Source organism: Misgurnus anguillicaudatus, chromosome 22, assembly GCF_027580225.2.
Source record: "Misgurnus anguillicaudatus chromosome 22, ASM2758022v2, whole genome shotgun sequence".
NCBI lineage: Eukaryota > Metazoa > Chordata > Actinopteri > Cypriniformes > Cobitidae > Misgurnus > Misgurnus anguillicaudatus.
The window spans coordinates 18,687,859-18,710,558 of record NC_073358.2 but is presented as its reverse complement, the minus strand read 5'-3'; the positions used below and the strand labels follow the sequence as shown (position 1 = coordinate 18,710,558).

The following is a 22,700-nucleotide window of genomic DNA, read 5'->3' as shown; positions in this document are numbered from 1 at the left end:
ACCACCAAGTAAATTTCAGATCTGTGGGAAATACTGACTGCAACGTTTAAGAAAACAAGGCGGCATGTGGTTTAAAAGATGGCAAGTAAAATAAAAAGCATATCTGTATGCAATACAGTTTCATTATTGTTCATTATTAACCAGAGCGCCCTAATATAACTTGAAAAAAATATGTGCGACCAAATCATATTTTGCGCCAGTAACTGAAAAAGTTGGTAGCGCAAGTGCCACCAGTGGAAAAGGTTAGTGTAGTTCCCTGTATGATCTGGCCCAGACATATGTATTCTCAAAACTCATAGACAGATTGTCTGAACTTGGGGTGTCTAGTGACACAATAAAAAATATAACAGAGGAACTCAAAAAAAATGATATAATTAAGGCAGGCAATTCTGTGTTGCGTACAGATCAATGTCGCAAGACAGTGTTTAAGAACTTGTTTAATTATGTCGAGCCAGTGTCTGTGTATTTGGGTACTAATGACTCGGGGAAAGAATGCTTTGCGCAGTACGTGTCTGTAAAGGAAACACTCAAAGCCCTTTTTGAATCAGAGGCTTTTAAAAAGCAATATGAACAATGTCATTATCGCCTACCAACCACTGATTTGTATGAGGACATTTGGGATGGAGATAATATCACCAATAGTACCTTATTTAAAACACACAAATCATCTCTAGCCTTGATTCTCTATCAAGATGCATTTGAGGTTGTAAATCCTTTAGGGTCAGGCTGAAAAAAACACAAGATTTTGGCAGTATATTTAACACTTGGTAATATTTTGCCATACAACAGATCTAATATTGACCATATCGTCGCTGCCCGTATGTCCAAAACAGTTACTTTTCAGGAAGTGAAAAAAAAAACACTGTATATCAAAAGCAGTTAAATGTAGCGTTGTCATACTTGGTACGGCATCTTTATATGTAACCATATTCTTGCCAGTGTCATGATATAATCCACATTTGACCAAAATTGAGTTTAAATGGACATACGTGCATATTTTACAGTAACTGTGGTCGACACGCGTTCTTCCGATCATTAATTAGAATGCCCAAGTCGCGTTTCATATTGACAGATGAATACGCTCAGTTTATTAAATAGCCTACGTCTTATTAAATAAACTAAGCGTATTTAACTATTAATTATAAGTGTATTAAATGTCTCTTGCAAGCTATGAAGGGACAATGAATCAATACACTGACATGGTAATGCTAGCAGGGGCGTCAGTTTGTGTTGAAAAGTGGTGGGGACAAAAGATCAGATAAAAAACATTATTGCATGACGGGAAAAATATTGAATAACGGCGCATCAAAAATGGGCATAGCGTAGGCTAGTCAACAACAAGAAAATACTCAGCATAAAACCCTCAACAATGTCGACTGCACACATGTAACAGTCCCTGCAACACCAGCTCAACCGAACAATGCAAAAGCACCATACCGTAAAAAACAGCAGCAGGTGTAGTCAATGATTACAATGAATTTCATTAACACTACATATGTACAAGAAAACACACCATAAGCATAAAACGCAACATATGTGACCCTGGACCACAAAACCAGTCTTAAGCATCGCTTGATTTTTCAGAACATTTTAACCAAACGCCTTCAAAAAGCGGTGGGATGTCCCCAGTGTAAATAACACTATGCTAGACAGATACTTTGTTTGCACAGTCCTACCGTAATTTAGTCACTCCTAGACGTATGTCTGGCGTCAGGGGGAACGTTTACCTCGATGAAGGAAAGATATTGTCTCACATTTGTCTGTTTATTTATATCCAGTGCTGCGCTTCAATGAAACTTTAAGAGACCGGCGAGACGCTTCACAGGCGGGAGATATGCGGTGTGATTGACAGCTTTGACACTAAATGGATATACGTGAAAATCAGATGACATGATTTCACAACTTTTCATTGGCCATTTAGGTATGTGACGCATAATGTATACGGAAATGAACCTGGACATTCAATCCGTCGAAAAATCTCAAAATCAGCAAAATGGACATACGTGGTTTTCATCGGACAGCGACGATATGTAGCTTGTACTGCTCTGCAGGGAACAAGATTTTAGACATTTTGGACAGGAAAAAGTTTTTAATCAATTGATTAATGACCTTAAATTTCTAGAGGAGCATGGCATTGTACTGAAGGATGGTGAAGCTTTTAAAGCAGCTTTGTGTGCGATAGCAGGAGACAATCTGGGGTCACACGGCATCGGTGGCTTCCAGGAAAACTTCAGCAAGAGCACTTTTTTTGTAGATTTTGTGACATAGATAGACAAACATTTGAGTCTAGTCCAATGTCAGCTGGATTAAAAAGAACAAAGCAGTCATATCAGCAGCACATTGATGATGACCTAAGAGAAAGCAATGGAGAATCAGTGTTAAAGAACTTAATCGATGCATAATGAAGTTTACTTGTCTTGGAAACGATGCAGATGACAAACCTCTTGAGTTTTGTCCAAACAGTAAGAAGTTGGGTGGGCATGCTGTCCAAAATTGGTGCCTGTTGAGGTTCCTCCCTGTACTGATTGGAGACCGGATTAAAAGCCCAAGTGAAAACAGTGTTTGGAAGTTGATTTTGCTCCTGAGAGAGATAGTTGTGTATGTGTGTTATCCAGCCATTACTGCTGATCATGTCGCTTATTTAGGTGTCCTCATTGAAGAATACATCCAGTCTAGAGTGGAGATATTTCCAGAGTTCTCCCTTAAACCCAAACATCACTATCACTATCTCTGTCACTATCCAGAGCTGATAATCAAATTTGGACCTCTTATACGTCTCTGGACTCTCAGATTTGAAAGTAAACACACTTATTTCAAACAGTGTGCACGAAAATTGCACAACTTTAAAAACCTGTGTTCTACTTTGGCAGAGAGACATCAGGGCCCGTATGTATAAAGCCACTTAGAGTAAAATTTTTCTTAAGTGCGTCAAAATTCTAAGAATGACATTTGTCAGTCCTAGACTTTTACTCTTATTCCTAGACTTAAGAATAAGTTTGATTTATAAAGCCTACTAAGTGTTAAGACTAGGTCCAAGCTCCTAAATTATTTAAGAGAGCTGGAGAGGTCTCTTAACCTAGTTAAGAGTAACAAGGGGGCAGCAGAGAGGCGGAGATCATGCACTTTACAACAAAGAATGTGTTAGAATTACTTTAATTCAAATGTATTTCTATAGCACTTTTGAAAAAAATTATTGTTACATTGTTGCAGAGCAGAAAATGTACAATAAATACATGTTAGTAGTATATTGAGAGTGAGGAGCTGTTGTCATGGTACAGAGGCCCCCCTTTCCGCCATGTTGGCAGGATTCCGGCGGCAGAAAGTGATTGTTTACATGTGTTCTTAGCTCGGTAGTAGAGTAGTTTTTCGCAATTCTACACTGTTTTACAATGCCTCGCATTTACTGCTGTGTTAAAAACTGCTCCAGTATCTCACACGATACATATGGAAAACATACGAACAATGGAATACAGTTTTTTAGGTTACCGAAGTGGAGACACCATTATGCATAACAAAGACATCTCAAACAATGGCATATTTGCATTAAAAAATGTCATAATTGAACGAATGACACTTAAAATTGTCATAAACATGTATTCATGACGTGTCATGTCATAAATAATTATGAAGGTTTTATGTCAGTCTTATGCACACCCCTTCAAGTAAAGTGTTACCCACACTGTTAATGGCTTTAATCTTTAATCATTTACATCTTGCAATCACAGATTTAACTACCATAGCCAACCCAGAACTGGTTTCTCCACTTTGCAGCCCCCAACACAAAAACCTGGTACAACAGTGTGTCATTGGGCTAAAATCAAATTACAACTAAATACCTAAATATTCTACATCAAAACATGTTGGAAACGTTTGTGTACATTGAACATCTCGTCACAATCTAGTGTTTAGAAACCGTCGCAGTTAATTACTATGTCATTTTTGGTAAAAAAGTGTCTGCTAAATGCAATGTAATTACAATACACTAAACGCATGTGAAGAAACGTAAGTTACCTTTGCAGTACAACGCTGTTTGTGAGCTTGTTCCTGTAAGGTCCCTTTCTTTTCGCCCATCTTTTTGCATTGCTTTATTCCTTTTCTTTATCGTATTTGTAGATCGTCTCTGTCCTGCCAAAATAATAAATTAAAGAGCTCTGGAACTCGCGCCTCTGTGAAGTTGCCCCTGGCAACCGATAGTGTCTCCTACCGTCATGGCCGACTGGCTCAGACCACGCCCAAATCGGCACGTGACTCCTCACTCTCAATAGACAGTAGATAGGATTTAATATAACATGAAATATAAAGAGTAGGGTTTTTATACTATGTATATTATATTACACAATATAATATACAGTATAAGATGTATATTAGTGAAAATTATTCAAGTGCTTGCACAGTACCAAGAATTTGTATGGGATTATCAAGACAGCAATGGTATATACTTAAATGGTGTATACATTTTAATAATATACACTGTAAAAAGTTAAAGTTGGATCAAGTTATTGATACCCAGCAAACATAAGGCCAGCGGTCCAACGGCGGATGCCGCCAGCGGCTCGCCTTAGTTTTGCCCATCGTTTTTCCAGCGGACCACCAGCGGCAGCCGCTACTTTTTCGACAGAGGTCTGCTGGCGGACCGCTGCCCCAGCTAACATAAGGCCAGCGGACTTTTCTGTACCCACACTCTAAAAATGGCTGGGTTATTTTTGACCCATAATGGGTAAATATTGGACAAAACACGTGCTGGGTTAAAAATGTACCCATGCTGGGTTAAAAATGACCCAATGTTGGGTTGTTGTTATGCAACCATGGGGTATAATAACCCAGCAGTTGGGTTAAAATAACCCAGCATTGGGTCATTTTTTAACCCAGCATGTGTTCTGTCCAATATTTACCCAGCATGGGTCAAAAATAACCCAGCCATTTTTAGAGTGCATGCAAAGTTATACATGATTTTACCATCATTTGCAGTAAAACATGGTAAATTTAAATCAACCATGGTTTTACAACAATTATAAAGAATAAACATTCTCTTACAACAGCATATAGGTTAGTACTACATTTTAGTAACCACAAACTTTATCATGATTTAAAAATATATGGTTACCATGGTTTCACTCCAGTATTACTATAAAACTACTATACTGCCCTACAAAGCCAAAGCGCAGTACCTACGCATTTGGTCAAAATTTGAGTTAAAGGTTGAAATGGCCTTTGTGAGATCTGTTGTGTCTTGTGACAAAGTATCCTGGTTTAATTTGTCCCATCGGAGAAATGTGTTTGCCAAAATTGCAGTTACATGTTTGACTGGCTGATGTAAAAAACTTTAAGGGCATTTTTCTCAGTTTCAGTGTTTGCGTAGTTACTGCACTTAACCTTTGTAGGGCAGTATAGTAGAGGATGACACGGGAGTGGATTTTCACTCCTGTCCCGTCCCACTCCCATAGAAATAAATCTTGTCCCGTCCCACTCCCAGACAAAGTTTAAAAAATCATCCCATCCCATCCCGCTCCTGGTAAATTGACTCCCACTCCCATCCCGCTCCTGTTTAAACTGACTCCCGCTCCTGTATCGCTCCCATATATTTTTTTCCTCTACTAGTGTTTAGTTCATACAAAGAATTTGATTTAATCTGCTCTCCATCCTGTTTTGGACCAGCTGCTGAGCCGGTTTCTAGATTTTCTCCAAAAAATGGAATACAGCAAATAAAAGAAAAACAATACATAGTTCACTCCATGTCTACAATAGTTTAATAAACCCAAAGTCTGGAGTCCAGAACACAAGAACCAGACGAATAATTGGATTATGTTTGGGTGTTTAATTCACAGTTGCAGTATGGGCATAAAACCTTCCATTAATATGCACTTAACTCATTCACCGCCAGCCTTTTTGAGAAAAGTTGCCCACCTGCATTTTTGTGATTTTAACAAAAGTTTCACAAAATTCCTTGCAGGAAAAATGATCTTCTATAAATATATAAACATACAAATTATATCAAATTAAAGAACACACCCTTTGCTTTCAAACAAACAATAAACAAACAAACAAACAAACAAAATGGGGAAAAAACGTTTCATTATATATTTACTTTTTCCACTTAATTTAACCACTGAAATATGGATATTTCTCTTCAAAAATACAACATTTTGAGCAAAAAGCTTAAAAATTGCGTTTTTGTAAAGGAATTTATGTTAGATATCAGACTCAGAATGACTATCAAACATAAAGGCAGTTAAAATAAAGCATTACATTTTTTTAACTTCCGTTTTTGATAAATTCGGTTTTGGCGCCATCCAGTGGATAAAGGCGGTATTACACTTTCACTTTGAAATTCGTCCAGAAAGGCATATTTATTAGTTAAATATAAACTCATAATTGAAGAGATAACTCGTCAATGGCGGGGAATGAGTTAAGTATCTGTGTTTGTGTGGTTCTGCAACAACAAATAATAAACAAGAATAAAAGCCTTATGAAAGAACATTAATATACATTTGTTTAAATAACCAGCATTAACAGCTGTAATTAAGACAAGATACCGCGAAATGGTGTCATATGTTCTAAAATGTGACTAGCACATGTATCAGATAACACATACAGTAAATAACTATATTTGTTAGAACTGTTAAATAACTGTATAAGTATTAGAACTATACAATCTCCAATATAAGGAAATAATACTGAATTAATATGTACAAGATAAACTAACACAAATATAAATTGGGTACCATGACTATTAATGAGAAGATTCGCGCTATCTAACAGCTTCATTTACATTATGAATGATAACTGACAATATAACATAAAAGATGCGGTAATCTTGCTGCTAATTTAAAGACAGCTAGAAAAAACTTACTATTCGGCACTGACGCACACAATAAAGCACAGAACCTATCCAAACAGCAAGAAATCTCTTCGCAACACAACTCTCGTCACACACTTATCTCTCCGTTTGATCAGAGCCGCTATACTCTTTGCTGCTGTTCCCTTTTCTCATAGCGCTCAGGCTGCGTTGGAGCGCTTATGCACCACGCACGCACACAATATATTAACTAAGTTTATTTATAGAAACTGCATATTTGTCTATAAAGTTGGGTATCATAGTTTTATTACGATCCCGGTCCCGTCCACTCCCGCTGACATTTTTTCCTGTCCATCCCAATCCCGTGATTAATAGTGATTTTGTTCCCGATCCCACGGGAATCCCGCGGGACCCGCAGGATTCCCGAAAAAATGTCAGCCTCTACAGTATAGTAGAACCACGGTACAAAAACCTTAGTTTGAAAAATTATCTGCAGTTTTACCAAAGTAAAACCATTAAAGGGTATATTGTTCTTCACAATACATGTCATATTTAGAAAATGCATGTTTCAAAGTTACAAAAGATCCCTTAATTAGCCCGTGGTGAGTGTGACACAGTGAGGAGCATATTCTGGAAACAAATCAATATTCATATATTCATATCACAACAGCTCTAATACAATAAGTCATGTGTTAAAGCCATGTTTAGTTAACAGACGGTTATTATTATAGGGTAAGTTAGCAGGATTTCAACCCACTTTGTGCTGTTACAATGTCTGTAATATGTAAATTAACAATATTTGGATGATGCAAAACATCATTTTGGCAGAGTATTGATGACAAATAAATGGAAATAAATCATTAAAATTAGCTAAAGAATAAAGAGTAAAAAATGTTTTTCAAATATAAACATATTGTATTTGTAACAATATTAAGTGGGTTGAAAATCTGCAGAGTTGCGCTTTGGTGCAGTAATTACAATATATTACATTTGGCAGTTGTGTATGTCCATCTATAGATGCCATCATATAATGTCTTTGTGAGTGTTTACGTCATCTGAAGTCTTTACAAATGAGGCTGGATCCAAACAGAGCCGTAAACTCTAGTTATCTTATGATGTGTATCCTGATGGACAAAAACAGAAAAGCAAAATGAGAAGAATTAGGATTGCTGCTGTTCATATTATTTCAAGCAAAAGCTTATTTGCGCTTTTTATTATTTTATTACTAGAGAACAAGGTCATACGATGTTTTAGTGTATGTGAATGCTTGTCTTAGAAGTGTTTTTTGTTACTTAGACCTGGAGAGTTTAAAATGTGAAAAAGCCCTGCCTTTTTATTGTATTTCTGTTAAAGAGCAATTATGGTCCGACTCACGATTTTACATTTACTTTGGTGTGTAAGTGTGTATTAGTACATGTTAACGATATGCATAAACAATAAGTAAACAAAGAGTTATCGTTTCCAATGCACTCTTTTTTTCTTGGACTACAACACACACACACACACAAGTAAGCAACCTTGTTTACGTAGACAAGACCGACATTATCATAGAGACAGAGCGCAATGCGTTATAACCAAAAACCACACTTACCGGGGGGAAAAACAATTCAACCATCTCCATTGACTTTGTATTGCATGAGGCTGCCTCCATGTCATTTCTGGCTTATACTGCAACAAATACCAGAACAATGCCTAGCTACTGTGTGACAGGGTGTAGAGCTAAAATAGCCTGGCTCCGCCCTCCTACGTGCTTCCGCTTAATTTTCATTTCACTTCATTACAACATCTGGGACTGCTATGTAGAGTTTCGTTTTCTCCTGCAAAAATCTGCAGGTCCAATCAACGAACAGAGGGGTGGCTAAGAACGATGACGTTAAGGTTGTGCGTCAGTTTGAGTTGTAGTTCAGTAATGGCAGCGGAAAAAACGTGAGAAATGCTATTCGGTCCGTTGTTGCAAAACTGCCGAATATACAGAATGTAAAGCCGGAGCAAGAACAATGTTTGCTAAGTTTTGTTGGTCTGATCATTTGGACTTCTTGTTTCCGGACGGTTTTGGCGCATGATGTACGTCATGACCAAACATTAGCGATTGCCTATGGCAGATCCTGAGTGACTCTGGGCAGATCCAATAGTTTTAAACTTCAACAGAGGACCCCCATTAACGGAAGTAATGCTCTGCAATGGAGCGTGGCCAGACTCTCTGTAGAAATGAAATGAATGTACGAGAATCTGGTTGGACCAGGCTGGAGCTAACAAGCCAAAAACCCAGAAATAAGATTTTATAAGCTGTTGACCCCCCCAAAAAAATAGCGTTTCAAAGACACAAAACTGGATACAGGCAACTTGTCATAGTACTACTAGAATTAGAACTATGCCCAGTTGCCCACTGGAGGGAAACGTAATCAGCGATCCACTTATGTCTCCTTAAAGGCTGAGTTTTATGGCGTGGTAGTTATTTCTGGGTTGTTCAGCTTGTTCGCTGTAGACTCTGTAAACATAATGTTGTTATGTTTTTTGTTATAAGCCAGAAATGCAATTTAAAATCATTGAAATAATATGAACAGCAGCAATCCTTCTGTCAAATGGAAAAGGTTGGATTGTTTTCCCCCGGTGGGTGTGGTTTTCAAATAATGCGCTGTCTCTATAATTCCTCCCGCTTTTACTCATAGCCTACAAATTAACTCCTGTCAGCATTGCATTGTTACCGAATCTTTCAAACAGGAGCGTCACATTTCCTGCTGATGTAGAGGCATTCAGGCCAATCACAATGTACAGATTAGCTGGCCAATCAGGGACACAGCGCATTTCAGATCAATGAGTTCTGTACAAAATCAAAGCGTTTGAGGAAGGGAGGAAATCCAAAGCTATAAAAATGTATGTGTATTTAACCGTACACCACGCAAACACATTGTATTATACCAAATACACAAAATAACGTTGTTTTTTACCAATGAAATTGGATGCACTTTAAATAAATAAGCCACAACCTTAAACCTGTAAACAGCAATGTGTTACTTTGAGGTTGTACTTACTAGTTATGAGATTCATAGCACCTTAGAGATGGTTTCTGACAGGTCTGCTTCAACTCTTCTGCACGGATATCAGCATGGAAAATCTACAAACAAAACATGCAATTTGTCACAAAGCAATCAATATTGATTTAAAAGATGTGAAACACTGAAAAGAAAATTATAGGATACAAAATATAACAGAATCTATGTTTTTAGGTTTACTTTTACATTTAATATTGTTCATATGGTGCCACTCACGTTTCAATGTTAAAACCTTCCTAGAATAACTGCTATAAACACAGAAAAATTACAAGATGCATGGTAATATGTTGTGGAAAAAAGTGCATATAAAGTGAGTTAATACGCTCTCAACTCCCCTGAGTTTACATCTCCGTCTGTGGCTCCCTTCAGAAAATGTTGAAATCTTCAAATTTTCTTCTATTATAGAGGTTATTTTGTCACTCCTAAAATAAAACAACAACTTTTTGTCTATATATGTTTACGATAAAACATGTGTTTGTACTAGTTCTGTTTAACTGTGCAGTACATTGCATATTTTAAGCTAAACAAATTAGCCTAAATTACTTCCAATAATGCATTGACAACCTGAACAAAGCTATCACATCATCTCATTAACACACGAAGTTGCTTTTTAAAAAGCCAAAACTTAATAAACAATGCAAAAGCTATAGTTACCCTAACATTATCACTTTTGAAAAGTGTCCACATGCTAACAGACTTTTCTCGAAGACAAAAAACATTTCTATGAAGTAAATATTCAACAAAAGCGTTTCTGTTACGTGTCAATAATAGTTGTGTGTATTATTTGTGTATTTTGAGGGACTAAACTTACCTGAAAACAGTAAAGAAACCAGTGAAAGAGGAGCTTCGTTGTCGTCAGTCCCGCCTCATGGTAATCCGTGTTGAGAAATAGGGCTGTTCGACTTTCTGCACCCCCGCTAGAACTGACAGGCAGATGACGTTAAAGTGCCACGATAGCGAGACGAAATTACACTTCGTATGAGTTCTCAAATCGTTCTCGCGGTACTTTGACGTCGTCCGGCTGTCGGTTCTTGCAGCGCCGCATGAAGTCGAACAAGCCTAGTGTTTTAAAAAGGGCACGTGTTCAGCGTGAACAGCACACGCAGCATGACAAAGTCACACATTGACATAATCACTACAACAATTTAAAATCTCCTCAAATGATTATGAAATCACAAACTCGTTTTGTTGTCTAATTCATATATATCCAAATTACCACGCCTGCACGTGGACTATATTGTATTATACAACAGTTCTTTCTGGTTCTCGAATCTGATTGGCTAAGACCTGTGCGATATTGTGCTGATATCGGCACTGTAACCGCTTCACCTTTCGTATCATTCCGCCACCTAGTGAATGGAGGTCCTAAGCAGGCTCATCTCTGAATGGAAAAACACAGACGCCCTGTTTTGAATCACTCTCTGTTTGTCTCATTAGTTTACTAGCTCATAAATCAGTCTGTGAATCCCCAATCAGAAGTTATTCCGCCAAAGATCAGCGCTCTTGGATGTTACGTTACAGTTAATGGGAGAAATGTCTTGTCACATCGTGTGGATTATTAACACTTGGAAAGAGGAATATAAACACTCGTTTTTTTTCTGGAGCTATATTTCTTATCAGAACGCGAAAACACCGTGAAACTGCAGGTAAGCACCGCAGCTTTTAAATGTGGACATTGATCATTTACTTTATCTTGACCTGACTATTAAAACATGTTATGAGATATCGCCACTGGTATATTTATAAGCAGCATGCAAAAACATATCTCTGACACTTATAAAACACCATTTTATATAGTACTGACCAGAACAAAGTTTAATAATAATAATCGAGTGCTCGTATCACGTTAAGAATAAATGAGAAAGCAATAGTAACGTTATACAAGTAGTTTTATTAACTTTTACCTCGCGCCAAAACAATAACAACACAAAAGACACTAAATATGAATAAAAAAACAAGTAATAGTTTGATCATGACACCAAATACTGCTGATTTGATCTCATTTTGACGATCATAAACAAACAAGGCCAACATGAGAGCCAGGGTATCTCTTTCAGAGATGTAGCCCAGAGAGGGCGGTGGTCAGCGGGGCGAGTGAACACTGATGTCCGCTCATGCTTTGGTTCTCATTCGTACCGAATCTCACTAAGCAAACGTTCAAACAGGCGCTATCTTTACTAATCGACTGCAGATTTAAATACAATACATATACATTCTCGACTGAACTAATCTTAAAACTACACTTTGTGACCAAGAAACGGTAATATAAAGTAAAGGGTTTTCCGTCCTTCAAAGCAGCCGAAAGTTTTACCTGTCATTCTGGCCGCCCTCAAATCCGTGGCGGAAGAAGTAGTTCTCAAACAAAGAGGCTTTTAAAATAACTCCGTTGTTGTTTTCTAGTTTTCGTTTTTCAAACGTGTGCCGTCGAACTGTTGTATAAAAGCAATATCGCTCTCGGAGTCGTGTGATATAGCTCTATATCATCACGGCTGTGATTGCCTCCGGCACTCGGCCTGCGGCCTCGTGCCTCTGGCCTAATCACAGCCGTGATGATATAGAGCTATATCACACTCCTACTCGAGCGATATTGCTTAATTAAACACTTATATGTATATCTCTCATTTTTTATTCTATCCTTTAAATTCTTTTAAACTGAAATATTTAAAAAATATGTATGTATTTCGTTAAATAAGCCCTATATGCAGTCTCATGTTGTTTTTCATGTATTTTCTTAAGATTATTATAATTCTTAGTTTCAGTAGAAACCTAGCGGTTTGCCACTGGTGTACCAACGGTGGTCCAGCAGCGGCAAGCCGCTGGTGGCTTGCGACCCAAGAAACGCCGGCAGACTGATAGCTTTTTTACGTTGGTCGGTTTGCCGAGGGTGCCCCGACGGTGGTCCGACCGCGTCAAGCCGCTGACTTCGTGCCGCCCAAAAACCGCCGGCGGACCGCCAGGTCATTGTTTGCTGGGTAATGCCTAAAAATGTAATGTTTTTTCAACTTAAATTTCTCAGTTTAAGTGAAATAATTAAAGTTAAAAATGTTTAAATATTAGGTGTTACCAATTGAAGTAAGTTTTTAAGTAGAGCCACTTTTACATTTTACAGTTTCTGATAATAAAATACCATAAAATGTAAATAAAATCTACAATAAAAAATGTGAAGTATCTACAAGATTGCAGTGACACTATAACATGTAAAGTGATATTAATATAGTATACAACCCTGATCCAAAACATAATGTAAGCAATGTTAGCATTGAGCAAGCCAAAGGGGAAAGTGACAAAGATGGCAAAAATTACAATTGTGTTTAAGTGAAGAAATCCAACTTAACTTGATCATCTTGTTCAGGCTTGATTATTAAAGTATTTTTTATCTAAGTGTTTGCAAACACTTTTCTTTATAAACAGCTTGTGAGTGAAATCAAAATGATTCATTTTTTAAATAGCATTACATTTGTATATTTCATTAACATGTTGAAACTTAATAAAAATGGTGCAAAATCATGTAAAATAAATGCATGTACTTATTTGTAATATTGTTAAATGTTTCGTGAAGCAAATTAAAATTAAAATATTTAAATACTAATATAATTTGAATGTCTTCATGATTCATAACTACAGGCGGAAAAGTAGCACTGTGCTACAACCTGGCACAAGGCATCTCTTCTTGTTTTTATACAAGGTTAATGTTAATTTTGTGCATTGTCCCTTCTTAAATAAAATAAATGTATGGTGTCACATGCTGCTGTGGCTGTATAACATTGCCGGCTTTCTATTGGCTGATTCAGAGGTTAAGGGCGGCCATTTTGTGTTGAAATCATTGTAGTCCTCAGTTTGCGGCACTTAAGTCAGCACTTAAGAATGAGTCTTACACTTTACTGAAAGTTGCTTTCAGCTTCTTTATAAACGTCTTCTACTCTCAGACTGGTCCTACTCCTTACTAAGAATTTTTTGACACTTAAGTCATAGCTTAAGACTATTCTTAAGAGCATTTCTGAGATGTTTCATACATACGGGCCCAGGGCCCGTATGTATAAAGCTGTTCAGAGTAAAATTTTAGTCTTAAAGTGCCCATATTATGACTGCTTTTCCACAAGTTATATAGGTGTATGAGTTCCATAAAGCATGTTTCAAAAGTTGTTTGCTCAAAATAGCTTGTAGGAAAAGATTTTTACCCATCTCTAGGAGCTTCTGTTTCAGGGCATTTCAGATTGTGCCGTTTTGAGCTAGTCATTACATATTTATGAGCTGCTGCTCCTTTGATCACGCCCCACTACTAACGTCATGTGCCCGTGCGCGTGCTCAGTGGTATCGGAAGTAACGAGTAACTAACTACTTGAGTAGTTTTTTCATCTAATACTTTTTTACTCATACTCAAGTAAATAATTAGATTGATACTTTTACTTGAGTACATTTTTGTAGAAGTACTTGTACTTTTACTTGAGTACAGATTTTGGGTACTCTACCCACCTCTGCTCGGGGGTTAGCCTCGTCAGAAAAGCGGTGTGTCAAACTCATCATGACACACAAAGATTCCAGCGTAAATTGTGATGTAGCAGTCTCAACAATACACTCGTTTTCCCTGGACAATGCTAACATATTCCCGTTATAAACATTTTCCAACGCATTATTTTAGCAAATTACAGAAATTAAGACCCCGCGGGGGATGTATACTGCTTGTGGACCGCGTGCTAAATGCTAGAAGCTAGCGGGAGGTCCGGACCGTAAAGTTATTAGAGGCTCGGGGGTTAGCCTCGTCAGAAAAGCCGGGGCGGTAAGGCTCGGTCTCAGTGTGTCAAACTCATCATGACACACAAAGATTCCAGCGTAAATTGTGATGTAGCAGTCTCAACAATACACTCATTTTCCCTGGACAATACTAACATATTCCCGTTATAAACATTTTCAAATGCATTATTTTCGCAAATTACAGAAATTAAGACCCGGCGGGGGATGTATACTGCTTGTGGGCCGCGTGCTAATTGCTAGAAGCTACCGGGAGGTCTGGACCGTAAAGTTATTAGAGGCTCAGGGGTTAGCCTCGTAAGAAAAGCTGGGGCGTAAGGGCCGGTCTCGGTTAGTTTGACAAAAAACTTTTAGCTCTAGAATCATAAATGTAGTATTTTGTGACAGAAGATGAGAACATGGAAAATATAACGTGACTTCTTCCCTTTTGTGTTGATACAACGATCGCGAATCGAATCCAGTCTGTTTCAGATGTGTGAATGATCCATGAAAGTCCAATAAAATACATCCAATGACCATTTTTGTCCACAAATGCGTATAATCCGTGAAATATAGATACATAGGCCCTCATTTATCATTCTTGCGTAAAAACGGGCGTATATGTTGGCATAAGATTTTGCTTACACTCCTCTCACCGCCTGATTTATGAAACTGTGCGTACCTCTGAAATTCAGGTGTAAGCAATACCTGCCCTTCATAAATGCCGCGGCTGAAAACGATCGTCAGTAGAATAACAAGCCCATATAAATTCAAATCTCCACCTCCCCCACGCCCTCATTTTACGCCATTGACACACGAAAGACGGCAAAGAAGAGAAACCGGGGAAGTGGAAAGAAACAAAATTGTTTTATTTCGGAGTTAAAAGAGTGGGATTAAAGACACATTAATAATTGCATGACAATTTGTAATATTTTATTATTATTTTTATTATTAATGCCGCTTTTGATATTTAGAAGAATAATTATTTATTATTATTATTATTTACTGTTGCCTACATCTAAATTATATGTCTGCTTAATGATTTGGTTAAGTTTTTTTAAAATAATATTTTAAAATGATGTAGTAACTTTTGTAGTGTGTTTTTCTGTATTTACATACAGTTGTTTGTTAGCTAAGATCCCGTTTGATACGGAGCTCCGGATATAATTCAAATTAACAATTTGATTCCATGACATCCACATGTTTTACTAGGCTAATTCATAATTTGAAGTAATAATAATTGTAATAGTAATTACGAAATATTGTAATAATTAATTTCAGGGAACAAACTGTTGAATATTGGGAACGAATTTTATATTTATGGCCATACTTTAGACTAAATAAGAAAAAGAAGTGTCCATAATGTAGCATAAAAGATAATTCGTGGCCATGATTTTGTCCGCATGTCATCATGATCGGATTTATGGCTCCATTCAGCACAAGCATTTTACCTTACCATGTGTAGCTATTTATTTATCATCGAATGGTATGTAACTAGCTTACCTTTTGATGCATTATTACCATGTTTTTGTAGCACATCCTTGTGCTTTCTTGCAATTTGCCGCTTCAGATTCCAGGATGAATATTTGCTAACTTTTACAGTCTCTTCGCAGTCCCTTTCAATATTTTCTTCCTGTCCAATCTTAACTTTGATTTTTACCTTACATTTATGTATAAGGCTTGAATTCCATAACTTATTGCTAGACGTATTTTCGGAAAAAGGCGCTCTGATGGTAATATTACCGCACCGCTCAACGCTCCGATCCGCTCACGTGCTCTTGCCTTCTTGAAACGGCAAGCAACTTAAGGAATACATATGCATACAAATCAAATGCTTTGGTAAAGTCACACAAATTAAACCTTGAAGTTCATGTTGCAAAAAAACCACTTAAGTTTATAAATACTGTTGTTTTTTTTACAGTGGGTCTAAATATATCATACTATTTTAGTTTTTCAGTGCGTTTTGTTGTGTTAGGATTTTTTTTCTGTACATTTCAAAACGTGCGTACACCACCTCCTGAGCTGGCATAGGATTTGAGCGTGCCGTACGCCAACGTCCATATTGATAAATCTCAAAGTCACCGTGGTTTTGGGTGTACGCCAGGTGTACGCTGGAAATTTTGTGTACGCACTTTTGATAAATGAGGGCCATAGTCTATTGTTTACATCAGCCTTCGCATGAAGGTCTTATCGCCTACAATCTGAGGACTATTTGCGTCGTAACACACTGTATATAAGATTACTCCGGGTTCCAATAACCACGCGTTAAAACTTTGTTTTTAAAAGTAGGCGGGAGTATAATCCATAATATCCAAATAGCGCTGTTCAGGCATGTGATTGGCCAAGGACAAAAAAGAAGGAAGGTAGGCCGAACACCCCCCCAACACCCCACCCCCCACGAAACAACATTAACTCGCACCACTCCATAAAAAATATTTTTTCGAATTTAAAAAGAAGGACAACAGTAATAATAGAAATGTTGTTTATTAGATCCATTTTGAACATATTTAATGAACAATTACATGTTATCAATTAAGACCATTTCACATATTATTTAGGCTTGACTGCAAACTTAAGTGCTTTTGAACGTATTTTCAGGTATTCCCGTCTTGATCTCTGACTGGCTGCAACAATGGCATCTTTTGCCTTTTTCTTGCTATCAGGTTTTTTGAGTGAGTGGTATGGCTGCATGTTCTTCTTTTGTTTTTCTCTGAGGAGAGCTCTGTACCTCTGGCTTGAGAGTTTCACGTTTCTACAAAGTGGCACATTGACAGGACTCTCCTTCATGTTCCTCGAGTAGTGTTCAATTGCTGACACCTGGATGGCCTTCAGGTTATATTTTACAGCTTGATACGACTCGTATGTCTCCACACTAAGGTTGGATTATTTAGCTTGCATGATATTGGACATTATGCTAAATGCCGTTTCCACCTGTGGCCCATGAAAAGGGCGAAGTGCTGAGAGTGCAAGCTTGCAGAGTACTGGGTATCTTTCAGTCTTCCTTACAATGTTCCACCAAGAATCCACTCTTGCCTTCTCTGCCATCTGAGGCAAGGTCATGTCACTTGCATATCTACAATGAGAAAAATATTGTATGCATGAAAATTCCAATTGCATGTATATCAAACAGGTGATATGTAAATAGGCAACCATGACAAACCTGTGTGTTTCTTGTTGAAAATCAGCTTTTTCTTTGCAACTAAGTTTCACAAATGGAAACATGTCTGGCAACTTTTGGAAGAAAGGAAGAATTTGATGATGTCCACGGGCATCTGGGTCCAAGCATGATAATGCTCTGAGGGTTGAACTGTCAAGTGGCAGTTTCGATTGGAGACAACATGCACAGCTAACATAGGCCTGGATTACCTTCATTCTAAAAGTCTTGGTAACAGGGTGGTCCTTCCCAAGTTGATCTTTTAGCACGGCAACCAATACCTATACTTGTTAAATTTTGGTTAAAAACAAAAAAGTAAGTTATATGTATTTTAAACAACATTAATCTTACCTTCTTGCAAAGTCTGGCCTTTCTTAACTTCCCCTCAGTTGTAAAGTGCTTATATCGGTTTTCCAACTCCTTCCACAACTCTTTTATTCGAGTCCTGCCTGCTTCTTGTACATGCAGCTTTTGTAATATGCCGTTGACAACATCTTCATACACACTTTTATCCTCCTTGTCCAAGAAGGCATAGTAAAACAAAACTAAAGCATCCCACATGCACAATGTTTCCAGACTGACATCCAAAACTGAGAGCCATCTATGTGGAATATAGCACTCAGGACGTGAAAATCTGATTCCAAGTATGCTGCTAATTTCTTTGAGGCCTTCCTTCATATCAGCTGACCATTTGTGGTCTGTGTGCAAGTCTGTAAGTAGATCTTCAACCCAGGACTCAAAAGTGCTATATAGTTTCTTACTGGCATTATGAAGGTGATGACATGAATCACCATCAATGTCAAGGAGGTGAGGGGCACGGCGATCTCTGATTTTCTTCTCCAAGCCACTTTTAGAGCCTCGCATAACAGCACAGGAGTCCATAAGAATGGACACTAGATTTTCCCATGGGAGAGCCATTCTTGTAAAAAGTCCACCGAGTGCAGTGAACAGAGACTCTGATGTTATGAGTTCCAGTGCTGCAAGGTGTTGTACCACCATCCTCTCATTTTTCTGGGACCAGTAACTAACAAGCACCCCTAATACCCTTTTATTTGTCTTGCTAGTGGCCTCATCAATGTTGAGTGAGAAAGGGACATTTCTTATTTCCTGAAGTATTTCATCTTGTATAGTCTTCTTTACACCATGTGTAAGCTTGTATGATGCAGATGTCCTGTCCATTGAAAGCTCACTAAGAGCTTTAGGATCTTTAGCCAACTTCTGTGCCAGTTCAATAATTCCTGGTGCCACTGACAGAGGAAGAGAATTTTCTGCAACAAATCCAAGTACAAGTGCCTGAAAGATGATTATAATAATAGTTTAAATTAACCTTAACAAGCAGTACTCTCCTAAAAGTGTAACATCATAACCACATTTTTGAACAGTTTACATCATTATAAAACCTATGAAACTTGTTTTTTAATTTTATTATGTCTAATCATGTTCCGAATTGTCCACCAGTCTATTTTGGTTATTATATGCATTTACAATGTAAGAATTAAATAAATAAAAAACTCACTTGATTCTGGGCAACACGGTCACACAGAGGAGGAATCGACCTTGGATGTTCGCTGTGAGGAGCTGCAACAATAGTGTTATCTGTAGGCGTTATTTCGATGCGCATGTTTTGCTGTTGGATTTTCCATTTATTAATGTGCTTTGGATGCTCCATGTGTTTCCGCAATGCAGTCTTACCATTTGCTCCATAATTAATAGGTTGGTTACATATGTTGCAAATTGCCTTGCCTGGTTCACTGATTTTACTGAAACAATTCAGTGAAAGGGTGCACCCTTCAACCTGGACACTCTCCTGCAACCAACTCCATTTAAAACGATTTTTTACCCCCTTATCAATTGTCTTTACTTCAGGGCTGTTTACATCTATCCTGGACATCTCTCCAATTTGTGGCTTGCTGAAAACAAACAATAATAAAAATAAATGACATTATAAATCAACATCCTATGAACTAATCTACCTAAAACAAATATTTCATAAACATTTATCAGGCCACACAAGTATACACAAAAATACACACGATTATAATTAATTAACAATGTTTAATTAAATGTGTTGATAACTGTGCAAAGCTGTAACAAGTGGCACGCCCCTTTTACTACTTTACATCTGGAATCATTTTATTTTGCAAAAATCTGTAAACGTAAAACTGAACTGTAGGCTCATGGGAGTTCCTCAAAGAGCCGCTAGATGGCACGGTCCGCAAATTCATATAACCCTGCATTAATCCACATGTATTAACAATATTCAATGCAATAATTAGCTGTTTTAACTTTCACATTTATGTATTTACAGCGGTAGATCAATGTGCCTTACAAGCGAGGAGTATGTCCATCGTTTGTATTATTTCAATCATTTAAATCGTGGAACTAAAACTTCTTTTAGGCCACTTCACAATGTCAGTCTATGTATAAAATGCCATGTTGCTATAATTAATATCATTGACGACTCAGAATTGTACAGTAGTATGTTTTTTCAAACTTTTATGTTTATACTCTGGACTGATGACTTACTTGGATCCCGAATTACGTTCCGAATGTAGTCGCTCTGCGCATCCTCCACGAGCATGTGTATGACGTAGAACACAGAAAACGTCTGGGATCCATGTTGGATGACGGCGAAGCTCGCGCACAAAAACAGCGCGCGCATACAGACAACGCAGGCATACTGAGACAGCACTTGCAACAACACGGGCATACAACACACGCGTGATTACCCCCCCCATCTAAAAAAAAAACTCATCGGATTTACGCGATTCAGACGGGTCATCCAACCAAGGTCAGAAAATACGGAAATCCTTATTTATACGGAAAAATCACATCCCTGGCTGTTATTTCAGTGAGACATGATAACAGCACAGAGAGTAACAGCAAAGTGACTGACTGCTCTGTGCTCTCTCTAGCTCCCTGGTGGGTGGAGACATGCGAGTGGGGTGGTGGGCGGTAAAATTCAAACTGAATGTGACGAAACGCTTTGTTACGTAACAACGGAGCTGAGTTTGAACTCGCACAATATGACACTCAAGGCAGAGGACATTCAGAAACCTGTATCTCACTCAAAACAGCATGGATGGATTTTTTTCCAAGTTTGTATGCGTGTGGGAGCATCAGAGACACAAAATAACACATAATATGGGCACTTTAAGTGTGTCAAAATTCTAAGAATGACGTCATTTTACTCTTATTCCTAGACTTAAAAATAAATTTTATTTATAAAGCCTCTAAAGTGTTAAAGCTATGGTCTACGATTTCAAAGATTGTTCATTATTAATAACCTCGTTTAGATGCTGGTTATGGTTCTACAGTAATATCCTAACAATATGAAGAGAAAAAAGAATTAAAAAAATCCATTCAGTCTATTGGGTGTATGGTAGCAGATAAGTTGACCAATGTAAACTGTCCGGCACCTCGTGCTCGCGTCTCCACCCCATCGCACACCACCCCGCCCCTCTCCTGCCTGCGACATGAAATTTGTGTCAGTGTATGGTAGCTAGCGAAGCAGCAACTTCTCACTAATGGAAAAAAAACTAAACGACAGCAGCAAGCAGCCCCTGCTTGTCCCTACAGTAAAGGTTGGAAGAAAAAGGAAGTCTGTTGAAGAAAGAGCAGAGGTTAAAAAAATTTGAAAAACGCTGGACTCTAAGTAGAATCAATATATGGTCCGCCATTGACCGTTGGAGGAAGCTTCAGGGAGATTTGGGGCTGAAAACCGACGCCGACACGGCAGACTTTTGTTGAACAGGTACGCACTTATTTATACTTTTATTGTGTGAGGTGTTACATAAATATCTTTTTATGAGTACAGTACATGCTGTCGTTCGGCATCGGAATGTTAGCCGTTTAGCATCGCATATCACGGGTCAAAGTAATTATATTTACTAAGATTGTGTGAGGTGTTACATAAATAGTATTATAATCTGACTACATGCTGATGCTGCCGGTCGGCATCGGAATGTTAGCCGTTTAGCATCGCGTATCACGGGTCAAAATAATTATATTTACAAAGATTGTGTGAGGTGTTACATAAATAGTATTATAATCTGACTACATGCTGATGCTGCCGGTCGGCATCGGAATGTTAGCCGTTTAGCATCGCGTATCACGGGTCAAAATAATTATATTTACAAAGATTGTGTGAGGTGTTACATAAATATGATATTATCAGTCTGACAACATGCCCATGCTGCCGGTCGGCATTGGAATGTTAGCCGTTTAGCATCACGTATCACGGGTCAAAGTAATTATATTTATAAAGTCATTTCTTGAAGCTCATGAGGGGAAACGTATGCCAAACGTTGTTGTGAAAGTAAATAACGTCAATTAGAATCATAATTGTAATTGTTCATTCCTTCAAGCCTTTATGTGTTTACTGCTCGGTAAATCTCTGTTCTGGTGTTTACTACCAGTGATCACAGCTTGAACTAGAAAATGCACTTCCGGAGGAACCGCAAAAGTGTGCTTGCTCTGGTGCGGTCACTAACGTGATTTGTGAAATGTAAAATTTTAGAATGTTTTTTATCTTGTGCATCCTCGCATTGGAGTCCCAAGTTCATGTACAAAGTTTGGTTTCAATACGTGAAAGCATTCCTGACACACACACACACACACACACACACACACACACACAGAAATGTATACAGCAGGGGTGACCAACCCTGCTCCTGGAGGGCTACCGTCCTGCAGACTTCGGTTCCAACCCAGCTCCAACACACCTGTCTGTAATTATCAAGCAACCCTGAACACCTTGATTAGCTGCTTCAGCTGTGTTTGATTGGGGTTGGAGCTAAAATCTGCAGGACAGTAGCCCTCCAGGAACAGGGTTGGGCACCCCTGGTATACAGGCTTGTAACCAGGGGTGCTTCCAGCATTTAAGGACATCCGGGGCTTAGCACAGACCATTTTATGTAAATACAGGGATAGCTAGCTAGCCTAGAACCAACTATAACGGCTGTGCTGC

The 22,700-nt window shown here is 38.1% G+C and overlaps 1 protein-coding gene across 1 annotated transcript; it reads right to left on the bottom strand.

The window, feature by feature from the left end:
• Window positions 1–17,068: 17,068 nt before the first annotated feature.
• Window positions 17,069–20,703, bottom strand: LOC141358938 (uncharacterized). The gene is made up of 3 exons (XM_073860927.1): window positions 19,248–20,703; window positions 17,738–19,024; window positions 17,069–17,650 (listed from the first exon to the last, which is right to left on the bottom strand). Exons 1-2 carry the CDS (start codon window positions 19,620–19,622, stop codon window positions 17,951–17,953), a joined length of 1,449 nt encoding a protein of 482 aa, XP_073717028.1. The 5' UTR covers window positions 19,623–20,703; the 3' UTR covers window positions 17,069–17,650; window positions 17,738–17,950.
• Between the last annotated feature and the right edge of the window lie 1,997 nt (window positions 20,704–22,700).